Source organism: Poromitra crassiceps (genome assembly GCF_964638095.1).
Source record: "Poromitra crassiceps genome assembly, chromosome: 18".
Taxonomy (NCBI): Eukaryota; Metazoa; Chordata; class Actinopteri; order Beryciformes; family Melamphaidae; genus Poromitra; species Poromitra crassiceps.
The window spans coordinates 10270791-10283501 of record NC_139636.1 but is presented as its reverse complement, the minus strand read 5'-3'; the positions used below and the strand labels follow the sequence as shown (position 1 = coordinate 10283501).

General features: G+C 47.9%; 1 protein-coding gene across 1 annotated transcript in view; it reads left to right on the top strand.

Moving 5' to 3' along the window:
- Positions 1-12711, top strand: part of cecr2 (CECR2 histone acetyl-lysine reader) — a 58069-nt gene that overhangs the window by 39852 nt on the left and 5506 nt on the right. Inside the window, 8 exon segments of the mRNA XM_083654685.1 lie at positions 2344-2410; positions 2412-2597; positions 7435-7527; positions 8201-8351; positions 9786-9918; positions 10813-10850; positions 10957-11048; positions 11254-11380. Of these exon segments, the coding sequence (XP_083510811.1) occupies positions 2344-2410; positions 2412-2597; positions 7435-7527; positions 8201-8351; positions 9786-9918; positions 10813-10850; positions 10957-11048; positions 11254-11380 (887 nt within the window).

The window sequence follows — 12711 nt, the reverse complement described above, 5'->3', positions numbered from 1 at the left end:
TGTGTTCAGAGCCTGCAGGTTATCAACACAACCTCATCCAGAGGGATGCAGGTGTGTTCAGAGCCTGCAGCTTATCAACACAGCCTCGTCCAGAGGGATGCAGGTGTGTTCAGAGCCTGCAGCTTATCAACACAGCCTCATCCAGAGGGATGCAGGTGTGTTCAGAGCCTGCAGCTTATCAACACAGCCTCATCCAGAGGGATGCAGGTGTGTTCAGAGCCTGCAGGTTATCAACACAGCCTCGTCCAGAGGGATGCAGGTGTGTTCAGAGCCTGCAGGTTATCAACACAGCCTCGTCCAGAGGGATGCAGGTGTGTTCAGAGCCTGCAGGTTATCAACACAGCCTCATCCAGAGGGATGCAGGTGTGTTCAGAGCCTGCAGGTTATCAACACAGCCTCGTCCAGAGGGATGAAGGTGTGTTCAGAGCCTGCAGCTTATCAATACAGCCTCATCCAGAGGGATGCAGGTGTGTTCAGAGCCTGCAGGTTATCAACACAACCTCATCCAGAGGGATGCAGGTGTGTTCAGAGCCTGCAGGTTATCAACACAGCCTCATCCAGAGGGATGCAGGTGTGTTCAGAGCCTGCAGCTTATCAATACAGCCTCATCCAGAGGGATGCAGGTGTGTTCAGAGCCTGCAGGTTATCAACACAACCTCATCCAGAGGGATGCAGGTGTGTTCAGAGCCTGCAGGTTATCAACACAGCCTCATCCAGAGGGATGCAGGTGTGTTCAGAGCCTGCAGGTTATCAACACAGCCTCGTCCAGAGGGATGAAGGTGTGTTCAGAGCCTGCAGCTTATCAATACAGCCTCATCCAGAGGGATGCAGGTGTGTTCAGAGCCTGCAGGTTATCAACACAACCTCATCCAGAGGGATGCAGGTGTGTTCAGAGCCTGCAGGTTATCAACACAGCCTCATCCAGAGGGATGCAGGTGTGTTCAGAGCCTGCAGCTTATCAATACAGCCTCATCCAGAGGGATGCAGGTGTGTTCAGAGCCTGCAGGTTATCAACACAACCTCATCCAGAGGGATGCAGGTGTGTTCAGAGCCTGCAGGTTATCAACACAGCCTCGTCCAGAGGGATGAAGGTGTGTTCAGAGCCTGCAGCTTATCAATACAGCCTCATCCAGAGGGATGCAGGTGTGTTCAGAGCCTGCAGGTTATCAACACAACCTCATCCAGAGGGATGCAGGTGTGTTCAGAGCCTGCAGGTTATCAGCCTCATCCAGAGGGATGAAGGTGTGTTCAGAGCCTCCAGGTTATCAACACAACCTCATCCAGAGGGATGAAGGTGTGTTCAGAGCCTGCAGGTTATCAACACAGCCTCGTCCAGAGGGATGCAGGTGTGTTCACAGAGCCTGCAGGTTATCAACACAACCTCATCCAGAGGGATGAAGGTGTGTTCAGAGCCTCCAGGTTATCAACACAACCTCATCCAGAGGGATGAAGGTGTGTTCAGAGCCTGCAGGTTATCAACACAGCCTCATCCAGAGGGATGCAGGTGTGTTCAGAGCCTGCAGGTTATCAACACAGCCTCATCCAGAGGGATGCAGGCCAGTGATGTTCTCATCCGTGTTGGTCTGTGTAGTGATGTTTTGGAATCGTTTTGTCTTTCAGTGAAGTGAAGACAAACAATGGACTGGATGGCGTGCACTCGTCCTCTGCCACAGCAGGTGAGAGAAGCTCATGAACCTCATGAATCACTACTCAGCAATTCAAACGTTCCTCAAGCGTACATGTTTGAGCGAGCCCCATTATTAGGTCTATATGCTGGGTTTGCTATAGGGACGCATCTTTTCTTTTTTTACTGAGCCTACTTTTCAAGATGTCCAGTCTTCAGCGACCCCAGTTTGAACACAGTTTATTCCTTGTCTTAATATCCATCCAATTAATTTAAATTTAGCAGCTTAGACTAAGTGGAGAGGTTTAGGGATGCACGATGATATCTGCACGTTATTGGTATCGGCCGATAAATGCTTCAAAAAGAAATATCACATCGGAAACCAAACACACAAACATTTCTGCAGCTATAACAGACCGATTACATGACACTTTAATATTGATGCCCCATGTGTACATTTTGAAAGGCATTGTATTTATTGTCTGCATCTGCCAGTGGGCCTTCACAATAAAAGTAGACATAATAATGTGTTAATTCCACTACAGGAGAGACTTGATGTTCTCTGAAATGAGGTGGGAAAAGTGTGCACATCGGCTAAACCAGTTGGAAAACATTTGGATGTGCAATTGGCATACTTGGGATTGATACTTGATGCTATTATAACGGGTGGAACTAGCACTAAGCTATTTTTTTTACTCGTTTATTTCCATGTTAATTAGGATGATGAAACAATGTACGGAGTTTAACCTTTTGAAGACAAGCCGTTTAACCGAGCGTGCACCACCTCTCCTCTCCTCTCCGGCTCGCAGCAGGCCGTGAGCGGGGCAGCTGGTCCCTGGTGTGTGATACAGAGGAGCAGTGGGTCCGCCTGGCGGAGAGCATCAAGGACAAAACCTCCCCGCAGGACCGCCACCTCTACCGCATCATCAGCCACAACTTCCTGCCCGAGATCAGCAGCATGATCGAGCACAAGGTCAGATACCAAAGAGACTGTGGCCATTAGTCCTCATTACAACAGCTCATAACTCTGAGGTTCCCTCTTTCTCTGCCTCCAGGAGAGGAAAAAAACACTCCCTTTTCTCCTCTCTTCTTGCCTGATTCTCAAAGGGTATTGTAGAGTCATAAGTTAGGGGAAGACCTGGGGCTTGACATACAGCTGGATTTACCACTGGCCCCTTCTTTATTTTTAGATGTGTTTTATTACATTCTGCACTCGGCAGTATATAGTCACTGGAGACTGACGGGAGGGACACGGGCATGCGACGTGGGACGCAGGTCATGAAGTTGTAATTTGTCATTCTCTCGCGTCCACGCGCGCGGCGCTCTTGCTCGGCCACTTACTCAAAAGGCAGTGTGGAGGAGAATTCAAAGTCTTGGGGTAGTCATCTCAGGTAGGATTAGCATAAAGGGGCATGTCTGGGAACGCCCATACAGGCTCTAGGAACGCCCACGATAGACGCTGGGTTAGCCTGGGGGCGGGGTCAGGGTGGGGTTAAATTCCCCCGTTCTATCCATTCAGCAAAGTTGGAATTTAGCCGATAGCCCAGCCCAGGCAGACACGATCGGGGATTCAACCACCGCAGTAAACGCACATCTGAGCAGACGTCTTGTGTTCTGCTCTAGAACCCCCAAACATGTAGTTTAGACCATCTTTTGGTGAGTCAGCCCATGAGATATATGGGCGGTTTTACCCCACTCGCGCGCCAGCCGTTTTAACATTTTGTGGGCGTTCCCAGACATGCGGACTGTCTATGACGGGACGTGGCCTCAACCTATAGATACCATAGATATTATGTATTGAAATGAGCGCACCCCCACCTAGAGGTTTGTCAGGGAAAGACTGTCAGACCTAGCCAGGTAAAAGCATCCTTATCACGCGAACTCGACATTCTTTTCAACTCCAGGGATCAGTCTGGATTTACACACACATGCACGCACACGCACACGCACACACACACACACACACACACACACACACACACACACACACACACACACACACACACCAACCAACCATCAGGATGATTTTTACCAGACTACCTCAGGTCTTTTCATGTTTTTTTTTTTTTTTTTTTTTTACTCAGTGTAGAAAGGAGGAGAGGATGTGAAGCGTAAAGTCAAGGACATACTTGAAGGTTTCTGCCCAACATCCCATTCAGCTCCTTTCAAGTCCTGGCATAGATCAGTAGCTTCCTCCTAAGGGTGCTTGTGGAGGCCCTGGGTGCTTGTGGAGGCCCTGGCTGGGCCAGCTGCAGCACAGGTGGAGTGTTCCTTTGCCCTCAGCAGCTTGGTAATGAAGGTGGCCCCCCCAGGCCTTGAACCTGAACCTGACTGTCTGGAAACCGGAGCAGGGAACTGTGCTCTCTCACGCTAGCTTGCTAGTAACCCGCCATAACCAGCTGCTCGGAGTTGGGGGCTTAGCCCACGCCTCGGGCCGTACTCACTTGTCCATCGTTATCCTCTTGGAAATGACTCTGGAGCAGCTCAGGGGGAGATTTCAGACACGTTGACCTGTTCACAACAAGTCACCTGTCAGAGCCAACACTGCCCACTCAGTTCTCCTTAAAGGATTATTCTAACATTTAGAATGGATTTTTTGTTTTAAACTAACCATCTTTAGAGCCGCAATGATTAGTCAATTAATTGATTGGGCAATCGGCAGAAAATCAATCGCCAAATATTTTCATTTCTTAGAAAAAAAAATACAAAAGATCATCTCATTCCAGCTTCTTAAATGTGAATATTTTCTGGTTTCTTTAGTCCTCTATGACAGTAAATCTGTCTGATTATCTTTGGGTTGTGGACTGTTGGTCAGGACAAAAGAAGACATTTGAAGAGGTCATCGTGCGTAAAAAGGTGATCAAAATGTTTCACCATTTTGTGACATTTTATACACCAAAATGACTGATTGATTTATAGTCAAGAAAATAATCGACCGATTAATCGATAATTAAAATAATCGTTAGTTTGCAGCAGACCACCTAGCATATAGTTCCCCATCCCTAGCCTACCTGGCTTGCATAAAGTGGGCTACTTTCTCCTCTGGTCCTATATAACCAACACTGACTGTGTTGCTATGGAAACCCTCTCAGCCCATTTCCATCATGGGCGGTGAAGGGAGGAGTCCTGCTGGCAGTGGTGTGTCAGCACAGGGGTCACTCACAACGCATCAGTGGATGAAAGTGAGCTTGTCCTTCATTGACTGGACACTCAGCTGTAAAATACTCATACTCTGACATTTCCATACCGCATCCAAACAGGCCAACTGTCTATGTAGAGTTACTTTCAGTACAGAATATCATCACTATAGATAAATGCACTATGGCACTGTACAATCATTAATTGCAATTATATAGCAGTTTTCTAAGTAGTCAAATCACTTCACATATGGGTGGGGGGGAGGGGTTGGTACTCAACTCATGCACCATCGATGTGTAGCGTAGCACCCACCTGGGGGATGCACGGCAAAACCAGCTTGCGCCGGAACGCTCACCACACAGCAGCCTATCACGGTGGAGAGTCGAAGACTGAATGTGCCAATTAAATGTCAAGGGCTGAATAGGTTGGCCATGATGGAAGGGAGGCCTGTGTGGGAATTTAGCCAGGGCTGCCATCTTTAATGACCACATCAGGAGTCAGGACCTCTGGTTTAACGTCTCATCTGAAGGACGCGGCTGCTCACTCACAGGACAGAGTCCCTCTGTCTCTGCCCTGGGGCATTGAGGATGGGGGTATTATTATTCATGAGACCAGAGAGGGAAGAGCACCTCCCACTGGTGGTCCTACTGGTGGTCCTGCAGCACCAGTTGCTCTCCCATCCAAGGACTAACCAGAGTCAGTTCGGCTTTGCTTCCCCCAGCAAGCCAGCGATGTAACGCAGTGTGTTGGTAGGGACCTTGGTGGGAGGGGCTTGCTGGCCTTGTTTGAGAGGCTGATGGCAGTTGGGAAGAAGCCGTTCTTGTGGCGAGAGCATCTGAGAAGAGCTTTATAAAAACCTTATGGTTATCTTATGTGTACACGCATGTTTATGTGGAGATCACACATACACGTATGTCATGATGCACACACGTGTGCGCAGTGACCTAGGATGCTGTCACCACCAGCCACTTCATTGGCCGCTGACAGCAGGCGGGCGGGAGCTCACCTTGAGGCAGGATGGAGCCTCTTGATTGACAGCCCTGGTGCACGGCAGGATTCTCTCGACCTCTCTTAGTGGTGACACCAGAGGCACTCCATCATGTGTGTGTGTGTGGGGGTGGAGCCTCAGGACGTGGCGGTGGAGACTCGGTGGAGATGGAGCGGGGGTGGAGGAGGTGTGGAGGGTTACTGTCGCTCATTCAGCACTTTGACTGTGACAGGCCACCAGCATCTTTCTTCTCTTCCTGTCTCTCTCTCACTCTGTATCATCTCTCTCTCTCCCTCTCCACCTCCCCACCGACCACTTCCTTCCTCCTCTTACCTTCTCACCTACATGTCAACACACTTCATACCCATCCTATATGGGGGGGGGGGGCTCCTGTGGCTGTTGAGTTGCTCCCGTGGTTGTTGAGTTGCTAGCCAGAAGCCTGGCCGTGACACCTCCCAGCCTGGCTGTGTGACACCTCCCAGTGCTGACAGTTCCTCACAGTGCTGCTCCACTGATGGGCTCTGACAGGAGCTGGAGAGGCCAGGCCCTGATATAGACAGGCTTTTAAGGGATCTGCTTAGAGAGCTTTCTGCTGGCTGCTGGCTGCTGGCTGCTGCTGCGCGGTGTCTCTTCTTTGCCTGTGTGCTGCTGCTATCTCTCTACATCACTATGATACCAACATGTGGATTCTAACCAAGGAAAGAGATCCAGCTTAAAAGGTCCAGGTTTAAGATGAGATAAGATAAGGAAGAACGTCATTCATCCCCAAGGAAATTCTTGTGCCGTCAGCAACATGCTCACTGCAACATGCTCACTGCAACATGCTCACTGCAACACAAACACAGGGTGGAGAAAAGACTGAACTAAATACTAGGGCTGTGCAATAAAATCGATAAGGCAATATATCGCAATATTTTTTTCCACAATGCTCTATCGATATTTCAGAAAAGTATCGTGATATATCGCCATATCGATTTTTTGCACAGCCGTGTGTTCAGTGACACAATAAGAATACTTTTTATTTCAGTGCGTTCAGTAACACACTCAACACTCCGCAGTTTTGACTCAATTTGTCCGCTAAGTTATAATCAATATAAAGAGATGTACATATTATTACACTACCTGGGTGGTACACAGCAAATTAAATTGTCAGTAAATTATGTAGAGTATTGCAATTTATCGCAATATGTATTGTATCGTGATACAATCGTATCGTATCGTGAGGTCCTTGCCAATACCCAGCCCTACTAAATACTACAGGATACATCGGATGTATGATATGGATGTATTACATCCATATCACTCTGTAATGGAATGGTCCAACAGGACAGTTACACCACCACCTTCGCTTCCTTTCCTAGCGCTCATCATTACCTGTGATTGGTGGAGCCATGGGGAGCATGGTGGATTCCATTTGTTTGACTAGTTTAGCTTGGCTGCCTGGGGGAGAGAGAGAGGAGAGAGGAGAGAGAGGGGAGAGCAGAGCCTGTGAACTCTCAATCCTCACTGCTCCTCATAAGAGCACAGACAGGACTCCCCAGGGAGTGCGTGCGTGCGTGCGTGTGTCTGTGTGTGTGTGTCTGTGTGTGCGTGCGTGCGTGCGTGTGTGTGTGTGTCTGTGTGTGCGTGCGTCTTTCACAAGTGTGAATATGAGAGTGTAACCTGTGTGTCTTTGTCTCTACAGGACAAGGAGCTGAAACAGAAGCTGCTGGAGCCCACCCCAGTCCGCATCTCAGATTGGCTCTCTGAGAAACACGTGCACCTAGAGGAGGAAGAGGTGTGTGCGTGTGCGTGTGTGTGTGTGTGTGTGTGTGTGTTTGTGTGTGTGTGTGTGTGTGTGTGTGTGTGTGTGTGTGTGTGTGTGTGTGTGTGTGTGTGTGTGTGTTTGTGCGTGTGTGTGTGTGTGCGTGCGTGCGTGTGTGTGTGTGTGTGTGTGTGTGTGTGTGTGTGTGTTTGTGCGTGTGTGTGTGTGTGTGTGTGTGTGTGTGTGTGTGTGTGTGTGTGCCGTGTCATATTCGTGTTGGTGTCACAGAGAGTACAGGTATAACACTGACGTGTCTGTGAATGGGGTCTATGTATAGACGGTAAAAATATATGCCTGCCTGCAAAAATATGTGTTTTATACAGTAACGGTAATGGAACCCTGCCAATCATCTCTCACATTCTGATGGCTGTGACGAACAATCTTCATCTATCCAGTCATATGACCTAGTTAGCAGGGGCAAGATGTCTATCTGCCTAAATCATATTGAACACCAGACACAATCTTCAAAACAAATCAAGGTGTGGCATGATTGAAAATGTGTAGGAACCCTGTTATATAATTCATGAGGGACCTTCCTTCTCCCTGAGAGCCAGTGAACTGACTGTGTGTGTGTGTGTGTGTGTGTGTGTGTGTGTGTGTGTGTGTGTGTGTGTGTGTGTGTGTCCGTGCGTGTGTGTGTGTCCAGGACAATCTGAAGGCCATAGCAGAGGATGAGAAGAAGAAGGACGAGGAGCTGGACAGGCAGGTCCTCCTGGCTGAGCAGCGGCGAGAGGAGGAGCGCTATGTTCAGGAGGAGCGGGAGAGAGAGGAGATGGAGAGGATCAAGGCTGTGGAGGGTAAGAGAAGCTTGATGGAATAAATAAAGTTTTCATTCAGTTTCATTCATGAGTACACATACTTATTATATTTATAGACACTTACATATTTTCCATGCCGAAAGGGAGCCACATTTTCACACCTCATTCATGTCCCTGGGCTCAGCACTGCAGCTTATTAGCCTGCCTGTGGGCCACAAAGGTATGGCAAGTGGGCCACCAAATCATTTTCAAAATCTTAGTGGGAAAAAATATTATTTATGAGAATGCATTTCTCTATTGTTGAATGATACCTGTTATCTAATTTGTAATCAATTATTCATTAATTAGCCTATTGCAGACAGCCCCTCACTTTTAGTTTCTGCTTTCTGTGTGGTGCTCCTTTTATCGCTAAAATAAAAAAAGTGCTCTGAGAACGCATTATTTGTCCGTTACTGTTTACGGGCGGATGTTAAGTCGGGATGTGGGCCGCGTATTATATTATATATTATTATACACGGAGAAGTGATAAAAGTAAAATGGAGCATAGTGCCAAAAGTCAAACAACAGCGATATATGACAGGAGTTGCAATCATTTCACATTCTTTCATCAGCAGCACTCTTGTCGGCAGCAGGTAGGGGGGGGGGGTCCTTCCAGTTCCTACACGTCTTCCTCCAGCTCAGGCATCATCAAGGGCAGCCTGGATTTTGAAGGGCACCCCGCCACATACACACACACACACACACACACACACACACACAGTCTTTGCCACCATCTCCAGTGCTGCGGTGGTGCTGTTCCGTGTGTGTGCTCCTCCTCGGCACGGAGACGTGTGCAGTTAGCGTTAGCGCCTCCTCGTGTGATTTATCTGGAGTACATGGAGGCTGTGAGAGGGAATGTTCAGGGCCTTTAATCACAGGAGCCCCTCTCTCTCCCTCCCTCTGATGTCATCTGTCAGAGGTTAATGAAGTGCTGATTGTGCTTCAGTGGAGGAGCCTCATTAATGTATTATAGATGAACAGCAGGACCTGGCTGCTCTCATGTGTGGAATCCTCCCTCCACCATCTTTAATCCCGCGCGGCGCGGGGGGGCCGCGCGCACGGCCCCCTCTGCCTTTCATGTTACAGATAAAGCAGCAGATATCTATATGCGCACTCTGCTCTGTTCTCCGTCTTTTGATCGACTGTGTGCCAAAGAAAAGATGGCTGATGAATCGCTCTCTTTTCTTAACTGATCTGAGAGGTGCCGCTGTCTCTGATGGGCCCAGGCCTCATTTCTGTTCAGTCCTCCTATGGGCCCGAGTGTGCAGCGAGCAGCGCAGTACCGCTTTCAACTGTAACTCGAGAGCCGGCGCTGATGGCTCTTAAAACACGTGTTTGCCTCCAGCCACTTGGGATTGATGCGTGTGTTTTTTTGTAGAAATGTTTGTCTGTCTTAATTGCCCCCTCTGCTCCTCGTCCTCCTTCTCCCCGCAGAGCGAGCGAAGAGGCGGAAGCTGCGGGAGGAGAGGGCGTGGCTGCTGTCTCAGGGAAAAGACCTGCCCCCCGAGCTCCTCAATCTGGAGCCACACTCGCCCATCCGCAGAGCAGCACGCAGGACCAAAGAGTTGTAAGAGAGGCCCCTACCTGTTATCCGTTCAGCAGGGTTCCCACGCCGGGGGCTTGAAATCCTCGAAAGTTTGTGAATTTGAGAAGAAGAAAAGTCAAGGCCTTCATTTTGTTTTGAAAATAGACAATTATACTTGGGTCGTTGAAAGTGCTTGAATTTCTATATTTGGTGCATGAATTATTAAAGGAACACTCCGCCCATTTTCAACCAGCTTTGTATCATTAGAACATCAGTAGTATATCAGAAAACTGTAAATTGTTTTGAAGTCTGTCATTTAATTTGACACTTATTGAGTGTTAAAGTGTGGAACACTAACTCAAATTAATAACTCAACTCAAATAAACTCTCAATAACTGTCAAACTAGATGATGGTTTTGAAGTCATTCATCTAGTTTGACAGTTATTGAGAGTTGATTTGAGTTAATGAGTTATTAATTTGAGTTAGTGTGGACCAGTGATGTCACTGGTCCACACTTTGACACTCAATAACTGTCAAATTAAATGACAGACTTCAAAACAGTTTACAGTTTTCTGATATACTACTGATGTTCTAATGATACAAAGCTGGTTGAAAATGGGCAGAGTGTTCCTTTAAGTACTTTCGATTTTTTTTAATTAATGTGTAAAACAGCACATTTGAGAAGTGTTCTGAGTTTCTGTAAAGCCTGCTAGTTGTCATTATAAAAAAAGAGATCATTGTTGTAACAGTAATTAACCTTGATCCGTGTCACAAACTGTCGTGTCGGGTCCTTGTATTTGAGGGGATTTGGCCTGGAGCATCCTTGAAAATAAAATATGGGAACCCTGTTTCAGATATTGCTTTGTACCGTGCCGTCTCTCTTTCCCCCAATGGTTGATGATTTATTTTAACATCTTTTCTGTTCCACTTTGCAGCTATGAAATCGATGACGACTACACTGCTTTGTACAAAGGTGGGGTGTTGTGTCCCTCGTGTGTGTGTGCACTTTGTTAAATGAGGAGTGAAAGCTGCTGTAGGAGCGTCTCCAGTCTGAACTGAATGTGATCTCTGTTCTCCAGTGTTGGAGGCCCTGAAAGCCCATAAAGATGCCTGGCCTTTCATGGAGCCTGTGGATGACTCCTACGCCCCTAATTACCATGACATCATTCAGGTAAAGGAAGAATGGCCCCGCACATAATAGCCGTTAAGATTGTTTACACTAATGGTGTTTCAGAGTTTGGTTTGTGAGTGTGTGGTTTATAATCCTACCACTCGGTGTGTTCAACTTAGTGGTTTCTTGCCTTTGTTTTCGCCCGATTTAGTGCGTGACCTTTTCAATTGTTTGACATTTTACTATTTCGTCGCTCCCCACTCAGACTCCCATGGACCTGTCCACCATCGAGAAGAAGCTCAACGACGGCGATTACATCGCCAAGGAGGAGTTTGTCGCCGACGTGAAGCGCATGTTTGAAAACTGCGTCGAGTACAATGGAGAAGACAGCGGTAAATTAACATAGTCACACCTCCACCAACAAGCCCCCCCCCCCCCCTCCCCAAAATCCCTCTGCCTCATTAACAGTTGCCAAACAAAAATGTCGGACGCATTTGGCCTTAATATACGACCAAGAGATCAACGTTAATATCAGTATGATAATGACCTTTACTGCCACAGAAGGTAATCAGATTACATCATGAGGAGTCTGACTTAGTGCAAGTTATGCAGTGTAGCGGTCACATCAATAGTCAGGAGACACAAAAATATATAAAAATTACAAAAACAAAAGTGCATTCCAATTTAGACAATAATACACACAAATTAGAAGGTCCCGAGTGATCAATAGGAATTGACAATCCAAAAGGTGCACGATCTAAGTTGAAGAGGACAATATAAAGCAAAAAAAGAATAGGGTAAAATATTGGCGGTGAGAGATGCAGCTATGATTCATGAATGTAATGAATGCAGTGGTGAGACTAGAGTGCATTATGCTTTTTTGGGGAGGGGGGGAGAGAGAGAGCAAAAGAAAAGAGGGCGGGACCTAGTGCTGTGCTGGGGCCGGGGCCAGGCCAGCCTTGACAGTGATTAATGGGGAGTGATTGAGCTGTGCTCCAGTGCTCAGGGGGCTCTGGGCCCTGCAGTGCCAGAGAAACATTCCAGCCCCTAAGCCCCCTGTCTGGAGCCATCCATCCAGCTCAATGCTCTCCCCAGGGACGGGGGGGGAGCAGAGCGCTAAAGGGGGCCCTGGGTGAGGTGGGGTGGGCAGGCGGAGGAGGAGGAGGAGGAGGAAGGGGCTGGAGGAGCAGGGGTCAACCGACGCCCTCTGACCTGGTCAGCCGGCCAGCGCTGGCCTGAGAACAGAGGAGCGTGTGTGTGTTGGGTGCGTGGCATCACATTGGTGAGTGTCAGGGAGTGACAGAGGTCGAGTGAGGGTGTGTGGGAGGGAGGGAGAGAGATATTTGTACGTGTGTGGCATGAAGTTATTTGGATGCATATGCGAGGGTGTGTGCCATGTCTGTTTCTGTGTGTGCGCCAAAGTCACACCCTCTTCCGGGTTCGGCACTGGGACTATTTTTTTTTCTTTTTTACAATTTTATTTTTCAGTCTATGGTCTCTCCTGATTCTGAATATATACTGTAGCTGAATCACTTGGTTTGACCAAGTAAAACTATTTTTATAAGGATTTCACGAAAGGTCTATGGAAAAGCGAATGGGGAATGAAATTCCTTAGTTTCCATGCCGAACACGGAAGAGGGCATGACTTTGGCACACTATTTGTGGTGGTGTATCAGCATTTTTGTGTGTTTTGAACTACGGTGGCAGGGTGCTATAGCGATGG